The sequence below is a fragment of the Bolinopsis microptera genome, chromosome 13 (genome assembly GCF_026151205.1).
Source record: "Bolinopsis microptera isolate Bmic1 chromosome 13, MBARI_Bmic_1.0, whole genome shotgun sequence".
Classification (NCBI taxonomy): Eukaryota; Metazoa; Ctenophora; class Tentaculata; order Lobata; family Bolinopsidae; genus Bolinopsis; species Bolinopsis microptera.
Genome location: NC_087084.1, coordinates 11218938 through 11243388, shown reverse-complemented (window position 1 = coordinate 11243388; position 24451 = coordinate 11218938). Strand labels below are relative to the sequence as shown.

The 24451-nt window shown below is 40.3% G+C and overlaps 1 protein-coding gene and 1 long non-coding RNA gene across 2 annotated transcripts; both read right to left on the bottom strand.

Annotated features, from left to right (window-relative positions):
* Positions 1-392: 392 nt before the first annotated feature.
* On the bottom strand, positions 393-15842 carry LOC134824781 (uncharacterized). Its single transcript, XM_063836757.1, has 6 exons — positions 15645-15842; positions 14679-15328; positions 14398-14532; positions 10707-10849; positions 10439-10486; positions 393-448 (listed from the first exon to the last, which is right to left on the bottom strand). The coding sequence occupies exons 1-6, from the start codon at positions 15840-15842 to the stop codon at positions 393-395; spliced, it is 1230 nt and encodes a 409-aa protein (XP_063692827.1).
* A 1730-nt stretch (positions 15843-17572) lies between these two features.
* Positions 17573-18494, bottom strand: LOC134825575 (uncharacterized). Its single transcript, XR_010161573.1, has 2 exons — positions 18390-18494; positions 17573-18013 (listed from the first exon to the last, which is right to left on the bottom strand). It is a non-coding gene; the product is annotated as an uncharacterized LOC134825575 (long non-coding RNA).
* Between the last annotated feature and the right edge of the window lie 5957 nt (positions 18495-24451).

The window sequence follows — 24451 nt, the reverse complement described above, 5'->3', positions numbered from 1 at the left end:
AGTTCTTGGGTCGGTGGATTAGAGCAGAGGGGAAAGATAAGGCAGTCATCGAAACAACAAAAGTAGACTTGAACACCTATCTACAGAGGTTAGATGACAGTTGCCTATCCGGGATTCAGAAGTGTTGGGGTTACCAGTACATGGTGTTACCAAAGATGAAGTGGCCCCTTGCTACCTACGACATCCCCCTCACCACTGTGACCCGGTGGGAACAGCACACCAACAGTTTCCTGAGGAAGTGGCTGGGTGTAGGCACTGAGTAACATCTGTTTATTTAGTCAAACATCTAGTGTGGCCTTGCCCATCAGCAGCCTGTCCGATACTTGGAAGCTGGAGAAATGTCGACTCCAACAGTCCTACCAGCAGTCTTCTGATGACATGATAAGGGAGATTCAACCGCAAGTCAGGTCAGGGAGAGTTTGGAGACCAGACAAGGAACTAGTTTGTGCTGAGAGGGATTTAGTCTGTGAAGCGGTGAGAGGAATGGTCCAGCTATACAGCAGGGCAGGGATAGGTTTTGGAGGATGGAAGAAGCTGTGGGAGAGGATGAACGCCCGGGAAAAACAAGCTGAGGTCCTTCAGAGAGTTAAAAGAAACCTCGAATATGAAAGGGAAGTTCAATGCGGCTCTCTTGAGATGCAGTCAAGATGGGGTCAGTGGACGGAAGAGGTTATGAAGACGGACATGAGCTGGAACACACTCTTTAAGTATGGTGATTCGCTCACAGGTTTTATGCTCAGTGCGACTTATGGAACTGTGGTCACACCAGCCTTAGCATTGAAGTGAAATGAAGAAGAGGATGGACTTTGCAAGCTGTGTGAGGATAGGATAGGGACCATACAACACATTCTATCCGGTTGTAGGGTCTCGCTGAGCCAAGGGCGTTACAGGTGGCGGCATGATAAGGTTCTCATACAACTAACAGACCATGTGACTTTCCATTGTGAACGCCGAGTGAACACCTCTAAGAATAGAGTGAAAGAGACCAAGCAATGTATTGATTTTATGCCTGAGGGAAGCGCGAAGAAGAGTGCAAAGCGTAGTTTTGGTATCCTGAGTGCATCTCGGGACTGAATGGTGTTATGTGATCTTGATGAGCGACTGAAGTTCCCAGAGGAGATTGCCAAGACCCGGCTGAGACCGGACCTCTTAATCTCTTCCCGGTCAGCCAAGAAGGTGCTATGGTGGGAGTTAACCGTACCGTCAGAGGAGAGGATTACAGAATCCCACGAGCTTAAGATGGATAGGTACAGCAGCCTTCAGACAGAAATCTAGAGCAACGGATGGTCTTGTTTCAGTTTCGCTGTGGAAGTGGGAGCTAGAGGGATAGTTGGTCGTAGTTTTGAGGGAGCTGCTAGGAGGATAGGGTTTGGAGGAAGGGAGTTCAAGTTGTTGGTTAGGGAGAGTGGTAGAGAAGCGGCCCACTGCTCCAGATGAATTCATTTGTTGTCGAGAAAAATGGAATGGGAGTTTAGGAAGGTAGGAACTTAGGGAACACTAACAGCTAGAAGAACCATAACGTTATCTCGTCGTCAATTGCGAGGTCTAACAGGTTACTTCAAGTGTTTGCCTAGTCAGAAAGTGGTCTAAGATCAAACTGCTGGGGCGCCTGGTACAGAACCGTCCTGCGATTAAAGCCCCGAAACGGGCACCAGATTTGTGGCTGATGATTCCGATGAAAGTTCCGGTTAAGGAGAGATGTTTGGTGAGAGATTAGCTGGTTTGGGAGTTTGATTGGTGTGGTGTTTGATTGGTTCTGGTGTAATTACTAGTGTCTTTCACCCCTAGCACGCTCGCAGATATCACGTTGATATTATTAGCATATTCTCAGCCATGTCCAATGTCACGATTGTTTATTCGCTTTCCTGCGACTTTTAAAACGTGAGATATATTTCTGTTGACCAAGTTCATTGTTCATTGGTACTAATCTAATATGCGTTTGTCATTAGTATTCAATAGTGATCCTTTGATGGTTTACTTGTGCTAGTTCTGAGGAACAAGCACATGATATTAATAATTTTATCTTTTGCTTCAGTTGTGCTTTAACTTTCAAAATTAAACGATCTCGATACTGATGCTCGTTTTTCTGGCGCTTAATATTAAATTTACGGTACGGTCGCCCTGTAACGGCCTTCATTTAACCGGTTGCAGGCTTTTTATTCAGACCAAGTGCATACCAACCCTTTAACCCTTAGCTTCCGTTATAGCTCCTGCAAATGTTTTATGTTTGGCTCCTCCTTGTAGTTTACCAACTTTATTTAAGTCTTCAATAATCCAAGTTCGAAACACAAAGAATAATGTGTTAAATATGTTTTAATCTTTAAAAATTTGTTTAAAATTCTCTGCAGTTGTTTTTCGACAATAAAACGTAAAAATAATTGACATCAAATTTTGTTCATTTTTAATCTATACTAATCATAAATAAGTTTGTCATACTTTCGTTGTAATTTTGATAATAAAGATAAAAAATGTAATAACCTCTACCCGTCTTATCTGCTTTTATCTTTAGTCTTCTGTTTCTAGCTGCAGTGTGTTTCTAATAAATGCTGGTATATTATTTAACGGCTATATAAAAGATCAATGATGATCAAGGATGATATGATGTAATGATGGGGTTACCAGTGACAAACTCTAATCGATTAGCAAAAATGAAAACAAAAATGGTGAAGCCTATTGTCAATTTTTAGTGTGTTTATCTAGTTATTACAAACTTACTTATTAATATCATATTTCGATACCTTGATATGTGATATCAGACCACGAGACATTATTCAAATGGTGACCCTGATATCCAATCAAGCCGTTGGGGCAGACTCAGAAATATCAAATATCGGCGTTAATCTGAAACAACTTTTATAAACGTTTATGCCATGAGCATTTTAAGCCGATAACACGATTTTTTTCCTACAGCGACTCTTGTCCGACAACGACTCTTGTTCGTAAGCGACTCTTGTCCGTAAGCGACTCTTGTCAGATTCGGACAAAAGTGGCTGTTGGACAAAAGTGGCCCAATGCGATGAAACCATTTAAACTGGTTGTTCCACACAGTTTTAATGCAAGTTAATTATAACGGTCCCGGCATATAATACTATAATACAACATTATTACTATTACATAATTAAATCTACTGTTATGTCTCATGGTCTTACCCCTTGGTAAAACCTACTTCAACTTCATCTGGAGAACTTTCTATATTTCTATCTTTTTACTTTTCTATTATTCAGCCTACATGATCTATGAAATTCTTCCTTTTATCATGATGTTCGCTAAATTGCTAATTAAACAGAGACTATAGGTCAGTGCAGCCATGGTAAAGACGGTTTTAATAAAATCACAGGTGTGGATACATAATATTAATTAGATTACCAGGTGCTCGCTGCATTTATTAGCATTATTATTATATCTGTCGGGTATTTTGAACCAAACCTTTGATGTCGAACATGTCTGTTATCTTTATACCTCTAATATGGTTTCTATTGTTTCTCTATCGTTCTTTTATATACCCAGTCTGGACCTGTCATGGCTCTCTAGCTTGGGCAGGTTAGACTTATATATGGACACGTTCATTTGAGTTTGAGGATATTGGTAAATATAAGTGACCCTATTAAATGGCACAGTGTTGTTTTTTAATTTTTATATCTAAAAATGTCCTATTTTTTTGTATCATTTTAACTAATTTCTTCTTTCACATCGCTGCCACATCATAAATTATTTTACGAAAGTTACTTTAATTTTCACAGAAAGCATGCTTAATCGTTTTAGAACTATTTTTAAAAAAGAATTTAATATAAAAAACTGTTTTAAAAAGTTTAAAATTATCAATTGATAATTGCCAACGTCCACAATATGTGTAAAATACGACGAAGAGGCTCACAACACTGCGCGAGGCAGTGTTGGTATGCGACAAGATTTTGCATAATTAATTGTCGATGTCAATTCATGGCAGCTCGGCGCGGCACAGTAGCGCATTTCGCCGATCTGCCATTAGTAGAGCTCTTACGGGCAAAAAGACGTGTTTTCTGCTACGAGTTTAGAGACCTAAACCGCTATTGGCCACATTAGTATGATGTCTATTGATCGATTATATGTTAACGAAAGTATAAATTTGGGCCTTATTAGTACGTGCTATACCAATGCGCGTTTTAAACTTTGACATTCTATTACTTAGCAAAAATAAAGTAATTATATCATATCTGTCAGCATAAGTAAGATCTTTTTTTTTCTATTTATTGTGAAAATATGAGCTTGAAAGGACATCTAGTCTCGATGTGTTATAGCTGTTTGATATGTTATGATGAACGCGCGGGTGCCAATTGATAAAACTAAATGCTTTTGCGCGTATGTGCGCCGTCGAAATTTGGCAAAACGCTTTGCGGAGTGACCATTATTCTAACTTCGATTTAAGTATATGAAGTGGGTACTTCTCGGGAAAGGAAATTATTTAGCCAAACACGATTTGACTATTTTTGGGTTGATTTAATACAAACTGCAAGAAAATTATTCCCAAACTTTAAAGCAAAAAAAGTCAAAATTTTTACCACTTTTTTGGATTTTTTTACCTCAGAACAAATAGAGGATTTGTTTATTTTTATACATTATTGTGCGGCTGTCTTTTAGCTATCTTTATGCAAGGTTTGCCGACATTGCAACAAAATTAACTTGCTCAAAATATCAAAAAACCTGGTATTTTTGGCATATTTTTGGCCCCAAAAAATCGGTTTTTTTGCGATTTTACCCAGAACAATAAAGGCCAATCATCTTGAAACTACATTTCTATCGTGTTTCTACGGTCAAAAATACGTTCTTGTTAAGGATGTATCTGGTGTCCCTAACGTATCGAGCAGACAATGCCCTGTAAGAGCCTTACTACCAGAGAAGCCTTATGAGAAGCCTTTTGAGTGCGCGGCGCGGCACAGTAACGCAATCGCGCTACAATTGCCATAAAAAATACCTAAATAATTTACTCAATGTGCTGGCGGTCTCCACGAAAAATTTTTTTCCTCGTCAGAGCAGTAAAGTTTTTTAAAAAAATATATAAAATGGGATCTCATAAAAATTTAAGAACCAAATGTACTTTATTCGACAATAAAAGACTAAAAATTGTGTCACTCCTACAGGTTTATTAACTACAAAGACGTGCGCCGTGTTAGTCTCGTCCAGACGGTCTTATATAATAAGAACAAAAAATTTTACGAGTATCCTTTGATTGACGATGTCAATCTGTCGAGATTCGTTGCTATGCGAAGCAGATGCAACGAGATGCAAGAATGATAGTTTGCGCGGCGGTCGTTCGATAGAAGCGGTGTAATCCTCGTTCACTATGATATCTGTCCTCACAACTATTAATACCACTTTTGATATAATTTCGCTCCTCTTCGCTAATCCTGCTTTGCCTTTCTTTCATCTCCAAAACGAGCAGATGATGTCTGGCTGCTCCTCAGGTGACTGATTGGTGAAAATTAAAAGCAGTTTTGTGGTCTTGCTCCTAGTTTCTGGTTTTTTTCGTTTTTAATAAAAATCTGTTGTACAGTATTCGTATTTGATAAACATATTTTTGCGGTGATGGTTCTTGTATGCTGATTTCTTCCAATCCTACAGCTTCGAAGTGTGTTTCCCTTCCTTCTGTTCAAAACAGGTTCGTCTACTTTCGTCTGATAGTTTCTCATTCATTGTCTCCTCTTAAACAAAAATGAGAACATTCCTGCTGCGATCCTCTTCTGACACAGCCTTCTGCACATCTTTTTTCAGCTCTCCATCCGTTATCATTGATAGTGTTCGGCGAGGATTTTAACACAGCGTGACTGTATGACTAATTGATCTCAGCTTGAACAGTGTCTGTACAGCAAATTTTACGGTGTCTGAAATGATTCCAACTGATTGTTAGGCTTAAAGAAGTTCCCTCTAGCAGTTTGGATAACGACTTTGTGATCGGATGAGAAACTCTTCAAATTCTAAACATTTTTCATTGATTCAGAGTTTCTCACGACGACAGAATTCAACTGATTGGAATTTAGAAATTTGGTGGATGGAAAATGGTTCCCCCTACCAGCCTTGTCCATCTGCCACCATGGAAGGCCCCTTTAAGTCTAGAAAAGTGGGTTAGGACCATACCTAACAGTTGTGTATGTAGGTATTTTTTTTTTATTGCCACAGGTTTCTTCCTGGATACAACAGGACCTTTCTGTATCATCAAAAACCTTAATGAATCTGCAGACATGCAAAATAGATAGCACCATCAACGTTGTACTTTTATAGACGTGATCAGTTCGTATCCAAGGAGAAAACCTGAAATAGCGATGTACTGCATATGGTACAGGCCTGCTTACGGTAGTGATATGATTGTGATAAGCGAAAATGGCTATCCTGGAAAACATTCACGGAGGATTTCTTCACAAAAATCCTTTGTCCTTTTCAAGAAAATGTGTAACAGCAAAAAGGGTATCTAATGGAAATTGTTATTTCGCAGTCAAGTCGCTTATTCATGTTCAATTGGAGTGATATTCATCAATATCTGTTACCTGGAAATGATACAGCTTGGAGTCTTATGTTATTCTGGCGACGCTTCATCTGACATGTATTTAGGAATTTGGAAGGGCTCCAGGGAGGCCAATTTGATCTTTTTGTTGTCGAAACTAAATGAAGCGCAAACGATTTGCGAATTCAGTTCGATGATTGTCAGTTTTTTGGCAAATCAGTTAATAGTGGGATGTAGTATCACCACTGGGGGAGGAGAACAACAACATAGAGACAGATATTTAAAGAAAGAGACTGATGCCAGGCTTTACCTCAATACGATATTTCCATCCCAATCCACGTCTTTAAATCAGTGGTTTCTCACAGATGAATGATGATCGACGCTGAATCAAGCGAAAATTCGCAGGATCACCATGTGTGGAGGACCTGATGGAACTTAAAGAAGACCTGATGAAAGTGGACACAAGGACGGTGGACCTTAATCAAAGTCAGAGCCTGAAGCAGTCGTGGGTCACATAGAACACGAATTGTTCCGTGAGAGGGATGATAAAAAGCCAATCACTGACAAAGTCTTGTCTTTTCTAGTGAAATTTTCAAAGGGTCACTGAGCCTGAGTTTGGAAGTTGGTCCACTATACTAGTGAGGAATCAACTAATAATTCGGAGTCGTACAGATTATTGTTTTGCAACTACGTAAAACAGCATCTATAGGCAACACAGTAGTGCGCAATAGTAAACTCAGTTCGTTGCCCCGAAACGGTTTCCTTTTCACCATCAGCCAAAACTGTGGCGGAGAGGCTGTGCAACTGTCCCAACTGTTCTACCTCAACGATAGTCATCACTGTCATATGGCTTTGGTTTTAAATCTGGATTTCCGGTTGTACATGTAAGGACAGCAATATAATTTATGTCCCAATGCCAAATTTGTAATTAAACTTCATCCAGGGCCTAAAAGACGATACCTTTTAGGCCAACACGGTTTTCTCCATATCATATCAGAATGAATGGACACAAGAACACATGTTTAAAATTGATAATGAATTGTCATTTGAGAAGTCCGGCACTTTCAATGCATTGTTTTCGAGTGCATAATCTGATTTCACTATAGAGTTTTTCAAAATTAGGCTGTTTATGGAAAGTCCGTCCAACTGACACTTGATAGAGAAGAGATATTCTTATTTCAAAATTCAGAACTAATATTTTTGGGGTTAAATAGATTGTAGTTACTAGCTAAAAATTTAGATTTGGGTTTTATTGTATTCCTTGGGTAGTAATACTTGAGGAATTCGCCGCTTCGACGCGCGGCGCAAACTTCGACGCGCGCGCCAAACTAGCATTCTTGCTCGACGATTGCTTCAGCAGAGCAACGATCTCGACGGGCATTGACATTCGTCAATCAAGTGTATTACACGCCTTATCGGTAACTGTTATGTCTGTTGTCCATTCTACACTTGCACATTGAGCTCTTTTGTAAAGTTTGCAGATTAAGTCTGTTTTTGAATTTTCAAGTTTTAACTTTTAAAATGCTTTACATTAGTCTACCTGATTTTTTTTGATTGGCTAGTGATGTAATTCTAACGAAGATATTCACCTATATTGTGCTGTCTTACTATGTGTCCCCAAAACAAATTGTAGTTTACTCAGATTTGATAAAACCTTCTTGATTTCTTGACTGGCTTTCTTTTCAAACTTTTCACTGAAAACTCCGTGTGTTATTGCACAGTTAGTGGCTTCTCGCAAATTAGATATTGGAAGCGTTGAATACTCATGCGCTTCGTTGAAAAAATTAGAGTGTCATGTCCTGACAAAACGCTGCAATAAATCATGCCTCGTCCGCGCCGCGCAACTCTCGCGCGCTAAAGTGGCATGCAAATAGGATTGTCAATACTATCTTGTATTACAAGGACTAACGGTGGTCGCAGCAGTGCAATTTAACAATTTTACTTGATTAAGGAGCACTGTTATCAAACCGCAAGCTAAAACTAAAAGGTTTTACTAAAAACATCTATGGAACGTTCATTTTGAGTTTGAGGGTAATTGGTAAATTATAAGTGACCCTATTTAAAAGGCACCAGTGTAGTTGGGACTTTGTCACCAATATTGAATTACACAACTCACTTGTTGGTTAGGTTAGTCGTCTCATCCTCTAGGCTTAACTTTGTCACATAACGATGTCTTTATTCCGGTGATTAGATATCGCCTTAAATACCGGCAGCACGGAAATGGTTACATTGTCACACTATAAACATTGTGACAGATACAATGGACCCACTTGCTGCCGTTTTGGACCAAAATTTTGAGTGGTCAGTTGATTGGATGGGTACATATGACCCATTTCCTACATCATTTTACGACTTTTTTCGTTAGATGGTTGCTATCTGGTTTCACTATGTCACAATTTAAGAATATAGTGAACATTGTTTAGGGAAACCATGATAAGTACTTGCTGAGTAGTGTTGGTTTATTTAATGCCTGGGAGTTCTTGGGAATTGCTTATTATATGATATAGTCGCTGAATTAAAACCACTGAAGGCACTAGACAAGTTTGACTTTGTAACATAATCTTGATGATATCGATCATGTGGATTGAACAAATAATGATATACCAGCTTAAACCCTTTGTGTTACGCATAATATGGATCAAACACATACTGACTAAAGTTAAGTCACATTGCACCGGTCACATTAATCATTTCGGGTACGGTAATATGTTAACAGTGTCACAATTAAACCTACCACAACATGAACAAAAATAGTGTAATTTCGTCACAAAAAATATTATAACTCTGTCCAGCTCCTTGCTGGCAAAATAACTAGTTTATCGAAATTTTTTCGATGATAAAGTTACATAATAGTTATCTAATAGAGGTATAATTCTTCAAAATAGGGCAATAACATGTTTTACTTTGTCACAGCAGTTACTTATAACAGTTAGTTAATCGTCATCAAATTAACGATCTTTTGAAGTATGGTCGATTAATATAGGCAATAAAGCATCCTAATTCATATGCCAATTTTAACACACTATCGTGATTTTGTTGGGGGCAGGGAATAAGTTATTTTTTTGTCAATTTTGTCAGTTGTCTTTGGACAATTAAATCTAAATTTGTTAAACTTTAGCTCTGAGGTTACTTGCGCATATTTTCCAAATCGTTCTTAAAGAATGTTGAATTACTATAATGTTATTCGATCACTTCAATAATAGGAGGCAAGACATGTTTACTTTGTCACAATCAGTTATTATTAGAGTTAGGTTCTCGTCATCACCATTAAACCATATTATTTTTTTGTAGTTTGGATTGATTTATTTAGGTATCAGGCTGCCTGATGCTAATTTTTAACACTATCTTGAAATGTTGGGTCAGGAAGAGTTAATTTTGTACATTTTTAGTGACTTTGTCAAATTTTTTATCCTATAATTGTTAATGGAGCTCTGATGTTCCTGGACATTATTCTACAATTTTTTCTGAAAGATTGTTGATTCGATATAGAGTTATAGAATATATAGTCTTCTAACTAGGGGCAAGACAGTTTACTTTGTCACTTCAGTGATTATAAGAGTGATTATAAGAGACTATTTCATTATTATAATCATTGTTTTTTAAATTTTTTGTTTCGTGTATAATTTTTTGGGACAAAGTAAACATCAAATGATCATAACTTGCTTCAACACATAGTCTCATGTAAGTTTTCCCGCCTTTTAAAACCAAAATCTGATATAAATAATTCGCCCACCTTATAATTTTATATTCCATACATTGTGACAGAATTTTAACCTCCATTTCCCAATAACAAAGTTGCCTTGTATTAGCTATCTTTTCAATGAACTCATATTTTCAGCGGCTATGATTTGGTACTCCGTCTGGTCAGGTGCAACTATCCTAATAATGAGTATAAAGGGTTTTGTGGACACCTAACAGTTGATAGAATAGAGGTTATGGATATTCTGTACTGTGACAAAGTACCTAACCCCTCCTTTATCAGCGAGTATTTGCAGAACTTCTCTTTGCAACCTGGAGGTGATACCAGGGGTTATATTTATGAAGGAGTCGTTTGAACATGCAGTTGACGGAATATCAGAAATTTATGATGTTTGGCAAGCTAAACTGATGAAATGTTATAATATTATAACATGTTCCTAAAAAGACTAAAAAAGAGCATTATCACTTGTAGCAAACACGGAATAATCCGGATATTGCACAAACATCTATACCCTCAAGTAACTAAAGTAACCTGTGAAAGTCTCCACACAAGGTTCAGGATCAGGACCAGGATCAGGTCCCTCGTCGTCCCCAGCGTTATAGTCAGTCGCCCTGTCTGATTCGTTATTGTCTTCACTACCTCTCCTATAGGAGAGCACCGCGTATCCTACAAACCTGCGGCAATGTTGTTGTGTGTGCAGTCGTTACGAAACACTATTTCATTATATTGTGGGTTGTTTAGACTTTTAAAGGGTCAACATCAAAAAGTGCTCCAAAAAGGTAATTTACAGAAGTTTAGGCACTATCCGTCGCGGAGTCGAGTCCGCGGCGGAGCCGCCGGACTCCGAGTGGACTCCGAGCGGACTCCGGCGGAGCCGCCGGACTCCGAGCGGACTCCGGCGGTGCTCCGCCAAAATGTATTTACAGTGGACTCGAGTACATTTTGGCGGACTCCGAGCGGAGCCGAGCGGACTCCGAGCGGACTTTAAAGTCCGCCGCGGACTCCGAGCGGCTCCGCAGCGGCTCGGTGGAGTGTCCGCCGCGGACTAAGCCACTAGGCGGACTCCGGTCCGCCGCGGACTCCGGCGGAGTGCTTGGCGGACTCCGCCGGACCTCTCCGCCAGACTTGAATCCGGCGGAGTCCGGCGGAGCTTGGCGGAGTCCGCCAGCTCGGCGGACTCCGCTCGGAGTCCGCCGGACTCCAACAGAGTCCACTGACTTCCGACCTCCGTCTTCCGACCCTCGGCTAAATTTGTCACGTGACATACAACATAGCATTTTGCAATATTGTGGTCAGATGAAAAGGTCGCTAGTGATAAACCTTAACCATTACCCTCACAATGTCAATAGTGTACAACTCTAGTCCTAACTTTGACCCTATAATGTATAAACGTTGACCCTAACCCTCCACCAAACCGTCCGCAGCGAAATATCAATGTCATTGACTGGTCACGTGACCAAAACAATTTTTGTCATATTATCTCATATGGGGAAGCGTTTTTAGCAAGCAAAAATACGTCGACCATCACAGGACGACGCCAGCCAGCACTCTCTACGCTCTTCGAGCTCCGATCGTCCTGTGACGAAGTAAGGACGAAGCCTGAGGTCCTCAGGTAACATCGACCACCGATTGAAAATTCAAAGATTTTTTGACATAAGGGTCAAATGTAAAACTAAAATCTTGATGCTGATTGATTGACGACGTCAATTTTTGAGCACAGCGCGAGCGCATGCGGAAAAGGACCGCGTAGCTAGTCAAGATGTTGATAAATATTTGGCTTGTGGCGCGATGTGTTGCTCTAACTATAGCCCTCTCGCTTGCAGTAGCGCGCGACCGCCGGAGGCGGAAATGACCTGGTTAGCTAGGTAAACGCGATGTGCCTTGTAGGATGAAATCCTACTAGCTGACGCCATTCGCAGCTGTGCTGCTCGCTGTACGTCAGCGATCGAAATTTATACGCGTATCCCCCGTTAAGATGTGCCACTCGACGCGCCACACAATTTTTCTCGTTGCTCGTCGCACGTCGACGAACAGCGAAGCTCGTTGCGACGCGCCGCGCAATGAGCTGCCAGGCTAGGACATCGTCCTGGTCCAACAAATTTTGGCGAGCGATTTTCTCCAAAAATTTAATGAGGGCGCCTACTTCCACTCTGGCTAGGTTTCTTCTTACCCAGCGCGCGTTCCTTAATGGGATGAGGTAAAATTAGGTAAAAAGAATTCACTGACTTGGCCAGAGTGCTTTCATAAAACTCTATTACTAGCTTAGCGTTGTAGGATTATATACTTTAATTTCGGATCGAGTGAAGCGAGTGATACACATTACTTTGATTAAACTCATGCTGATCACAATACAGTACAGGGAAGTGGGTAACACGGCTTGCAGTCGCAGCTGCGGCTCCTCGCTGGCGGTAATATTTCAATGAACAAGAATTAAGAAAAAGAGAATTTTATTTGCCACAGAATAATCAATACATATAATATACTTCAAAAAAAACTTCAAAATATATTGTTAATTCATCTATCGTTCATAAGATGGGGTACTCTCAATAATCAAGTACATGAGTACCCGACCCGCCGCGCCACCCCCTATAAGAAGAAACCTAGCCAGAGTGGAAGTCGGCGCCCTTATTAAATTTTTGGAGAAAATCGCTCGCGCTCGCCAAAATTTGTTGGACCAGGACGATGTCCTCGCCTGGCAGCTCATTGCGCGTCGCAACGAGCTTCGTTGTTCGTCGACGTGCGACGAGCAACGAGAAAAATTGCGTGGCGCGTCGGGTGGCACATCTTAACGGGTGATACGCGTATAAATTTCGATCGCTGACGTACAGCGAACATCACAGCTGCGAGTGGCGTCAGCTAGTAGGATTTCATCCTACAATGCAAGGCACATCGCGTTCATTTAGCTAACCAGGTGCTTTCGCGCCGCTGCGGGCGCGCTTGTTCCACAAGTCATTTCCGGCGGTCGCGCGCTACTGCAAGCGAGAGGGCTATAGTTAGAGCAACACATCGCGCCACAAGCCAAATATTTATCAACATCTTGACTAGCTACGCGGTCCTTTTCCGCATGCGCTCGCGCTGTGCTCAAAAATTGACGTCGTCAATCAATCAGCATCAAGATTTTAGTTTTACATTTGACCCTTATGTCAAAAAATCTTTGAATTTTCAATCGGTGGTCGATGTTACCTGAGGACCTCAGGCTTCGTCCTTACTTCGTCACAGGACGATCGGAGCTCGAAGAGCGTAGAGAGTGCTGGCTGGCGTCGTCCTGTGATGGCCATGGTCGACGTATTTTTGCTTGCTGGGATCCGGCCGAATGACGCCACATGCAACGTGTAGGGTAAAACTAAAAACGCTTCCCCATATGAGATAATATGACAAAAATTGTTTTGGTCACGTGACCAGTCAATGACATTGATATTTCGCTGCGGACGGTTTGGTGGAGGGTTAGGGTCAACGTTTAACTTTATACATTATAGGGTCAAAGTTAGGACTAGAGTTGTACACTATTGACATTGTGAGGGTAATGGTTAAGGTTTATCACTAGCGACCTTTTCATCTGACCACAATATTGCAAAATGCTATGTTAATTGTATGTCACGTGACAAATTTAGCCGAGGGTCGGAAGACGGAGGTCGGAAGTCAGTGGACTCTGTTGGAGTCCGGCGGACTCCGAGCGGAGTCCGCCGAGCTGGCGGACTCCGCCAAGCTCCGCCGGACTCCGCCGGATTCAAGTCTGGCGGAGAGGTCCGGCGGAGTCCGCCAAGCACTCCGCCGGAGTCCGCGGCGGACCGGAGTCCGCCTAGTGGCTTAGTCCGCGGCGGACACTCCACCGAGCCGCCGCGGAGCCGCTCGGAGTCCGCGGCGGACTTTAAAGTCCGCTCGGAGTCCGCTCGGCTCCGCTCGGAGTCCGCCAAAATGTACTCGAGTCCACTGTAAATACATTTTGGCGGAGCACCGCCGGAGTCCGCTCGGAGTCCGGCGGCTCCGCCGGAGTCCGCTTGGAGTCCGCTCGGAGTCCGGCGGCTCCGCCGCGGACTCGACTCCGCGACGGATAGTGCCGAAGTTTAAACGTCCCTCCATTGTAATTTCTCGCCGTCATCTCCCCAACCATTCATAACGACGTGACCTAACACGTGACACTATGGTAGTCACGTGACACTATGGAAGTCACGTGACACTACGGTAGTCACGCGACACTCCTTATATGGTTGTATTTTATTACCTGTGGAAAGAACACCCATCGTAGTTTCTCGCAACCTTAATGAAACCGTCATCTCCCCACTCTGATCCCCAGGAGTTCTTAATCAGGATGTACTGTTCGGTGTAGGCTACCGCGGTCAGCGCGTGGTTCGGAAAACTTGGATTAGACATGGTTAAAATATTTAACAGCTGTATTGTGCGGTCAATAAAGCTTAAATCAAAATAAAAATCCAAATCCAATATAAACAGACTAACTAAACTGAGTGGTGGAAAAGCAAAAATAAGAAAACCTGCCCATCTTACCTAGTTCTGGTATTGTCCCGGTAAATCCCGGAAGTGTAGGAGAAGAAGGAGTCACGGACATTGATCGTCACTGCTAGGGGTCTCAGAGACAGAGCACGGATTGTGTGAACTTCACCCTCCTCTATCTCAACGTAGGCCTCCACGTTAGCACCAACCATAGAGTTGGGATATTCTTCTAAACTGCAACTACCATCAGCACCTCGGTAAGGATAATCAGCAGTGCTGGCTAGCTTTCCAGCCACTCGAACTGAATCCACACCATCCCTCATCCACCCGCCTCCACAACCGTCTCTTTCCGGATAGGTACAGTCCAGCATCTGCTCCTCTGCGAAGTTTCGCAGAACACCAGTCTTGAGCTTGTAGGCACCCTCTAGGGCTCCCATGGCTCCAAACGCCCAGCAGGACCCACAGCTTCCCTGGTTCTTGATCTCAGTGACCGCTCCAACTCTTATCCAGGACCTGGCAAGAGGTTCATCGTCTGCAGCTCCATCGTCTGATCCTTCATCTTCTCTTTCTTGTCTTTTCTCCATTCTCTGAACGTTGGTCACGTTCAGACCAAGGAAGGAGTGACGTTCATCATCTGTCATGTCAGCAAAGTGGTTCATGCCTTCTTTCCAGGTGGAGTCTCCGTGGTTGTGGACGGAGATTTCCTGAGGTTAGAGTAATATTAATAATATTTAGTAATGTATCCTGAAGTAAGAGTAATATTAATAATATGAAGTAATGTATTCTGAAGTAAGAGTAATATTTTAGTATAGTTCTTTTAAATGAGATGGCACAGCATTTTTGTTATAATTTTTTGGAATATGGGAACCTCGAATGCTCAAAAATCGCGTTAAAAGATGATAGAAGTTGTAATTTTACGACGACGTGTTATAATTAAAACTTCACTCTTATGAAGAGTACCAATTGAGCATCAAATTATAAAATAAAACTGGTAATCTAAAAATTAAAGTTTTGACAAACCTGAGCATGCTTCCTAAAAGCCCTGAATCTCATTGATCTCTCTTCCTGGGAGCTTCCTCGATGGTGTTTTTCCTCGAACTCAACGAAAACCTTTCCCATCTCACTCGGGTTCTGGAGCATGCTATCAAGGGTAGCATCATCCACCAAAACAGCAGCAACTGCTGCCAGCAGGATAGTTAGCACGGATACTCGAAGCATTTTGACACGAATACGGATTCGGATTATATTATTGGTGATGTGGATTACAGTCTTATATATCTAAAAAGGGTTCATTGTTGTCGGGTGCACGTTCAAGCTGGGCGCGTGGCTTTGTTCACACGTGTTTATTGTTTATGATACTCCAGGTGGGGATACCTTTACTCTCTATACCGTTTTCTCTCCTTCGTTCGATCGTACTACTGCAGCGCAGCCTTTGTTTTCTCTCAGCTCAATACTCTCTAATTGTTTGTCTTACTATATTAATATACTATATACCAGCTGTTTTACTATAGACTATTTACTACTAGAAACCCCTCAATTTTCAGTTTTTTGCCGCTGCCGGTAAGATTTCGTCAAGTTTAAAATATAATATAGATATGCCACCTGTTCCACCATCCACCACTTCGACAATTCTCCAGATGGTATTTATTGTTTATAGGACTCCTTTATGGTCTTTCAGAGAGCTCCCTTATTGTTTTTAACTGGTAGACTGAAAACCGGATGCTAAACCTGTGATGTTTTAGCGGTTCACGTGCTGTTTATTTGTCTTCATTGCACTCTATAGTAGTAAATAAACTGCTGCTCTATGGACCAAGAACTCGAGGTAGTGCTCCAGTCCCCACCCACATCAATTGTTGAGGATCATACAATGCTTAGTGAGAGAAGCACGTGTCTGGGCAGACTGTTGAAACTTTATAGGAAAACGTAGGATCTTTTAACTTTCAGCTTCATCTCTCAGCGTTTTTACTAAATATAACGCGAGAAGATTGGGAAGCCGTGTAAAATATTAATATACCAGAGCCAACATATAAGTACGCCAAAATGTTGTGAAAAGTGCGACTCAGCACTTGCTTATAAGTATAATTGTTTAATGTGCGGCTTAGCGGAAAATTTTGCGAATAGTGCGGCTCATGTGCAGCGAATAATTGCGAAATGTTTGGCGAATTTTCTTAAGTTAGTCTTTCTGTGTTAGAAAGCTGCCCAAACATTACCAACTACTATAACATAATGTTATTGTTAGGTTTATAATTATTCGTATAAGTAAAGGAGTCGATCACATATTACGTAATTAGCCGATGGAGAAGGGATTTGTAAAATGAAGATTGATTACGGGTGGAGGGGATAAAAGTGCAATCGTTGGAATGTTTATCTACTCAGAAATGTGGTGTCTTTTACTCAAAATTTACACCATTTTGATTCTCAAAATGGAATAACCATTAATCATGCTACTTTACATTTTAAAAGTTACTCAGCACTCATATTTCATCGGAAATAGCATACATTTAGAAAATAGCGCTATATTTTATTCCATCTAGCTATGTCTTATCAAAAAAATAACTGTTTGGTGCTTTGGTCGGAATATAATTATATAAAATATTTGGCGCTTTGGTTGGAATATATAAAATATTTGGTATCGAGCTGCTGGTAAACGATTCATTGAGTCACTAGTCAATATCTTAATTAAGGTAGGTAAGGCACCGAAACTGTTTAATGTTTATTGCGGTAGGTACATAGGTATTGGTAAGGTACCGAATATGTGCGGTAAACGGCTTTAAGTGCGAATATAATGTGCGTGAGATAATTCCACGCACGACGCACTTATAATATGTTCCTTTTGTAACATATTATACTGCGCCATGCATTTACTTACATACTTAAATGACGCTATTAAAGTTTATATTATCCACAGTCTTCACTCAAGTTATAAATTTCAAATTAAAAATCGTGGCTTGAAATGCAGTGATAATTCATTCTTCAATCTGATACTGAGAAATACATAGTAAAGTTAGATTAAGAAATACATATTTAAATTAAAAATCTCCCCTTGGACCTCAATATTTCAAAAGGAAAAGTAAAGTAACTCATATAATACGAAAACTGGAATTGTTGATAATATTGAAGTTTGGAGCATATGTAACTTTGAGCATATTTATTGTGATATAAATCGAAATTTTACCCACTTCCCGATTCGCAAATTAAAATGGCTGTAGCTCATCGACAAAAAGGGAACAAAGGCCGACATTAAATTGAATCTCGTGACCATTAGTGTTATCTCAATATCACATAACTTAGTACCACGTGTCAGGTGTTCTTAGTACCACGTGATCAGGATCTTAATAACACAGTGCGACATGTCCGTATTCTGCACACCTCAGTCCTGGACTGCAAGCCTGTGAAAAATGATACTTTTATGATAAATTTGTTATATTCAGTTCGTTATATTCAGTTCTCTTTCATGATACAACTGTTAGTAAATGATAAATATGTTAGCACTTAGCTGCAGCTGCAGAACTAATATAAAATACCCAATCTCTTTACTTGACGTATGTCAATGTGTCCATCTAATAGATGTTAAATCAAGAAACTAAAACTCAGACTTGCGTATTCAATAAATACGCAAGTCTGAATTTTAGTTTTTTGATTTAACATATAGTATAAATACTTAAATACTATTTAAGTATTTATACATAAGTTAGATCTATCAATTACTATAATTTATAAATCACTGTCATTAGTTAGAAATTACAGAATCACAGAAATCCTCACCCCTGGGCAGAGTATCTCCTTCTCCTGAAAGTGAACTGTGGGATTATCTGCGGATGTACTCCTACTTTTTCTTACGTTGTTATCTTTATCCAGAGAACTGCGAACTGGTACTCCAACCACTGATGTAAATAAATAGCTGCTCAATTTTAAATTTTGTTTTTTTAACAGCTATTTGTTTTTCTAACTTAGAAAACATAAAATGAAAAACGGAATCATCGAATACTTGGGTTTTATATGCAAGTTTTTACTCCATAAGTTAAATTATCTAAGCACAACATCATTAATGCAGTTCTATAATCTATAAGTTCAGAAGAGGCAACATAAATCATAATTAAACATGCGCAAAAACCTGCGCTGAAATCCTAACATTAGAGAATTTGTTAGCTCAGTGCTAAAGACTAACCCAGGTATGCGAGAGACACTATAAGTATGACAATAACACAGCTACACAGCCGACCCATCTCCTGGCACTTTCAATTTGACATAAACTGACGACAAGTCATAAATTACAAATAAGTTCAAATTCGGTGACGATGAATTGTAAAACTACACGATACAGGCGGTGCAAAATGATTTATTCAAAAAATAAGTAAAATCCCCCCATTGAACTACAATGTTTTCAGTTATGAATGAAAACAATCTGATCATGGTTTCATTAAAATCAAAATTGAAGTAAAAACATATCTAACAGAAGATATCCTGGATTTATAAACTCAAACTTAAAATAAATAGTTTTCTGGATTTATAAGTTCACCAAATTACCTGGTAATCTAACAGCATCTTTATCTCCGAAATTGACAGGGGTTATTTATAGTGCCTGCAGTTGATACGGTTTTAAAAGAGTGATAATGGAAGCATTTTACTCGATGGTTTTTTAGAGGAAGAAGGCTTGATGACCATTTTATCACCTGGTTAAGAGGTAATTCGCTAGACTATGATGTAGATATGATACCACCTGGAAATGTCGTTAAAGGAAATTTAACTCATTAAATACATGCTCACTGCAGCTATTTAGCAACAATGATCAGTCTCAAATATCGATTACAAATAATTACCACGCCTACTATAATAGTATAATTATTTACTGGGCGGCGTTCAGCCTGTCATTCCGCTGCATCTGTTTATAAAGATAAAAGCCTGGGTGTCCTCCACGAAACAGTTACGATCAAAATCAGGTAAACAACTGTAAGACTAAGGATATCCTTTAATTTTCAAGTTTGGGTCTTGTTGTCTTAGCAGGACGGTAGAATTTAGCATATGCTAATGGAGGAGTCCCCGGGGAGGAGGAGTCCCCGGGAGGAGGAGTCCCCGGGGAGGAGGAGTCCCCGGGGAGGAGGAGTCCCCGGGGAGGAGGAGTCCCCGGGGAGGAGGAGTCCCCGGGGAGGAGTAGTCCCCGGGAGGAGGAGTCCCTGGGGAGGAGGAGTCCCCGGGAGGAGGAGTCCCCGGGGAGGAGGAGTCCCCGGGAGGAGGAGTCCCCGGGGAGGAGGAATCCCCGGGAGGAGGAGTCCCCGGGGAGAAGGAGGCCCCGGGGAGAAGGAGTCCCCGGGAGGAGGAGTCCCCGGGGAGGAGGAGTCCCCGGGGAGGAGGAGTCCCCGGGGAGGAGGAGTCCCCGGGGAGGAGGAGTCCCCGGGGAGGAGGAGTCCCCGGGAGGAGGAGTCCCCGGGGAGGAGGAGTCCCCGGGAGGAGGAGTCCCCGGGAGGAGGAGTCCCCGGGGAGAAGGAGTCCCCGGGAGGAGGAGTCCCCGGGAGGAGGAGTCCCCGGGAGGAGGAGTCCCTGGGGAGGAGGAGTCCCCGGGAGGAGGAGTCCCCGGGGCCCGGAGCGTAAATGTGAGTTAGTTATGACGTATCATTCAGTAGTTCATTGTTTGCTTCTGGGTTCTGCTATTCTCTGTCTTCATAATCGGGACTCAAACAGATGTTTTCAAAACATATTCTTGGTGAAAATATCTTTGTCGTGAAACCTCCAATAAATTAATTAAATTGTTCTACAAAATAATACAATTCATTTCTTAATAAACAGATAAATTTATCGCTAGTAATCCCTTACTCCTGGTTGTGATATATCGAAGGAGCTAACATTATCAATTATTATGTAACAAATAAAATTGATTAAAAACAGCTACATAGAAAGTTTAAGTATAGTTATATTTGATCATTTTTTTCAATCTCCAACATTTTACAACTGAAATGGCGAAAAATTTCAAACGTTCCATTTTATTCCTTTCATAAAACAATCAAGAACTAGTGTCTATCTTCGAGTTCATCAGCAAGTGTTCATTGTTCTTCTCATGTCAGAGAGTTCAGTGTTCAGAGCATTCTTAGTGACAGTCGTTGATCTACTCAAATAATCATCAGTTTAGTCCAGCAACCTTCTTCGTTCCCCCTCTCTAACAGAACCCTCACCAGTAGTACAGCACCTTACAAGAACGCTGGATATCACCCTAATCCTAGATTTGAGGAACCCCCTGAAGCTGTTAAGAGTGAGTGTAAGGATGTAGAAGTTAGCTGTTACCCCAAATAAGGAAATGCCCATCGCAAATGTATAGAGATTATTAAGGTAGGCTTTTGGGAAAATAAAGTGAGCGATGTAGTAGATAGCCGAGGGAATGCTGATGAGAGTGTGGACGGTAACAGTGAGCAGGACTGTCAGGACCCCTTGCCACTGGAGACCTCTGTCTGCAATCCTCCTAGCAACAACTAGCAACAACACACTACTTACTATAGTGATCAAAGTAAAAGTGAGCAGGGTTAATCCTATCGCGGTGCTGTAAACTGCAATTCCCGTATTCGTCCACTTGCTCCAATTATAATCGCAGTTGTAGGTATCATGATCAAAATAGACACCACTTTTATCTCTAGCAATTGCTGCAGTAGGGAATATGAAGCTGCATACCCACATCCCACAGGCTATCATATGAGCAGTTTTACTTGGAAAGTTAAATGCTCTGAGAGGATATTTGACTATGAGCAGCTTAGAGAAAGCTATAGCAGCCATCAGTTGACATACAACCGAGGCACAGCTAGCATATACAAACAGATCTAGGTAACATAGGATGTCTCCAAGGATCCAATCATTTGCAGCCAAGGACACTACACCGGGCAAAATACTGAACACTGTTAATAATAAATCTGCAACAGCAATGTATTGGATAAAGGTAACTATTACTTTATGAAGCTTTATCGCATTGTACCTCAGGGACCCGACCAAAATGAGCGTGTCTCCGATCAGTGAAGAAATAGAAATGAAGGATTCATATCCGATAAGAAGTTGTCTTTCTCTTTTGTTCATAATGGAGCAGTCGGCAGTAAGATTCTGCCTTCAAATTCCCTAGATAATTTGAGAAATACAGTCTAGTAGTAATAGTATCACCTATTTAAAATTAGGTTTACTTACTAAAAGTAAAATATTATGATCATTATAATTATACCACTATTATGCAACTATTGATTATACGTACGTGGACGGCTGAAAGGGGTTCACCAAAATAAAAATAAAATGAAGCATTTCACGTTATGTTTTGGTCATGTATACCAGATGAATAGACTATATATTATTTTACCAAAACCCATATTCATGGGTAGAGTGGACCGCTGCCAGTGTCTCTCTTTCCCAAACAAAAGGAAATGATATTAATTTGATTGACCGTTCTCAAATGCAAAATGATACCGAGAATGAAATCGGTCGCTCGCTTTTTCCATTCATTCACGGCTTACGAATTGTAATAAATTTCGATTGATTACATCAGTCAGATGCTGTAAAAATCTCTTTGGGTTGCGTTCGGATCGATACCTAGTATTTCGGGGTAAGGGTAGTAGTTATTGCTTATTGAATTAGCTGAAGTTTATTGAATCTTTATTGCCGAGTACAGCTGCCTTTGGGTAGATCTTCTTAATCTATTACAATTGTAAATGAATGGGAAAAGCGAGCGACCGATTTCATTCTCGGTATCATTTTGTATTTGAGAACGGTCAATCAAATTAATATCATTTCCTTTTGTTTGGGAAAGAGAGACACTGGCAGCGGTCCACTCTACCCATGAATATGGGTTTTGGTAAAATATCATCTCTTTTTGATTATAATGTCAGGGTACTTTATAAAGTCGAAATATAAACTGATATCTTCATTAATTAATAAGGAGGAAGTTTCAACGATTTCGAAATTTTCCTTTAAAAACATTTCCTTGTGTTTAGGTAAGCATATCGGTCGATCACTGACTGAATATGCCACCTAATACTCATTCAAGTTGGCATTAAATTCATATATAATGACATTAAACTGTCGTGGCAAAGCAGAATTTGTTGGAAATCACGAATGAGCAAAATTCTCACCTTTCGCACGTGCAAACTTTGAGCGGACGTTGCGTGCGCATCCAATATTGAATCGCCGTAAATTTTTTCATGTAATTGTTTTATATATAGTTTGATAAGCATGCAAAGTTTCAAAGTATTTCAAGAAGAACTGTAATCACAACGGCACTCTAAAGTTGACCGAAAATGACGAAAACAGCAATTTTCAGTGATTTTAGCAATTTTCTATCAATTTGGGCGTGTCCCCACGTGTGCAACTTTTCGATTTTCAACTTCAAAACTAGCCTAATGCACAATTTATACCTATAGGAAGCAGAACTGAGCTCCTCAACTCAAGGCATGGCCCAACACCAGAGAATACTAAATCGCAAAATTGACGTTTTTATAAAATAATTCTTCAAAAAAGCACAAACTTCAATGACGAATATCTTTATGAAGGAGCAAGCTAGAAAAACTTTCCGGTAGATTTTCAGAATGCTTGAACAATTATCTAAGATGAAAATCTCCTCAGATTTTGAATAAAATTACTCCTTAATGGTTTAAAATTAATTTTAAAAGTTATTACTTTGTCAAAAATCAAGTTTTAAAAACGGTTAACTTGATGACGTCATCAAGGGGTGTTTATGACGTCAAATAATTTGTTTATACAATGTAAACTAAAGTGTAAACAATTATTTGCAAGACCTGTGGTCGGAAATGGCTTTATCTTTTATACTTTTGAATCTATGGACAATTAAATACAGGCTACAATTGACTGGCAAAGCGTCTATCCCTGAATATGTATGTCACAGTGCTGGCAAGCACGACCGGTGCATTTATTGTGGGTATACTATGTACCCCCTTTACTATTATACCCCCTTTACTATTATACCCCCTTTACTATTATACCCCCTTTGGTACACGTTACAAGCCTCTTTCGTGCACGCGAAGCGTGCACTCCGGCCGGAGGCGGCGGCCGAAGGCCGCCGCCTCCGGCAGGAGTTTTTCAGGCATTAAGACTCATCGGAAGTCGTTCAGCAGATTTATTTTTAGTTCAAAACATTCTAATTTGATGTCAAAGATGACAGGAATAAAAAATAGTTATGTTGAGATTTTTAAGAAATTTGCATAAAATACTCGCCAGCACTGTTATACGAAATTCGGTAAAAAACCCAAAATCGCCATATTCAGGTGCCTTAAAAACCATGTTAAAATCGAGTTAGAGATCTGAAATTTTTCAGGGCGTCTAGACGTTGACCAAATCGACTGCAAAAAAAGTTTCAGGTTTCAGGAACATCGGGAAGTGGGTTTTCTAGAACCCCTGTTTTACGACAGATTGTCGTGATATCTATCTATATATATACATATATATATATATATTCAGGGATAGACGCTTTGCCAGTCAATTGTAGCCTGTATTTAATTGTCCATAGATTCAAAAGTATAAAAGATACAGCCATTTCCGACCACAGGTCTTGAAAATAATTGTTTACACTTTAGTTTACATTGTATAAACAAATTATTTGACGTCATGAACACCCCTTGATGACGTCATCAAGTTAACCGTTTTTAAAACTTGATTTTTGACAAAGTAATAACTTTTAAAAATGATTTTACACCATTAAAAAGTAATTGTATTCAAAATCAGAGGAAATTTTTACCTTAGATAATTGTTCAAGCATTCTGAAAATCTACCGGAAAATTTTTCTAGCTTGCTCCTTCATAAAGATATTCGTCATTGAAGTTTGTGCTTTTTTGAAGAATTATTTTATAAAA

What these genes read in the sequence shown, in the direction of transcription:
- LOC134824781 (XM_063836757.1), bottom strand. Translation starts at nt 15,842, where the DNA reads ATGCTTCGAGTATCCGTGCTAACTATCCTGCTGGCAGCAGTTGCTGCT. An exon ending in CGGGACAATACCAGAACTAG is followed by an intron (nt 14,533 to 14,678) that starts GTAAGATGGGCA and finishes GTCTAATCCAAG; the next exon opens with TTTTCCGAACCACGCGCTGA. An exon ending in TTGTGTGGAGACTTTCACAG is followed by an intron (nt 10,487 to 10,706) that starts GTTACTTTAGTT and finishes TATCACCTCCAG; the next exon opens with GTTGCAAAGAGAAGTTCTGC.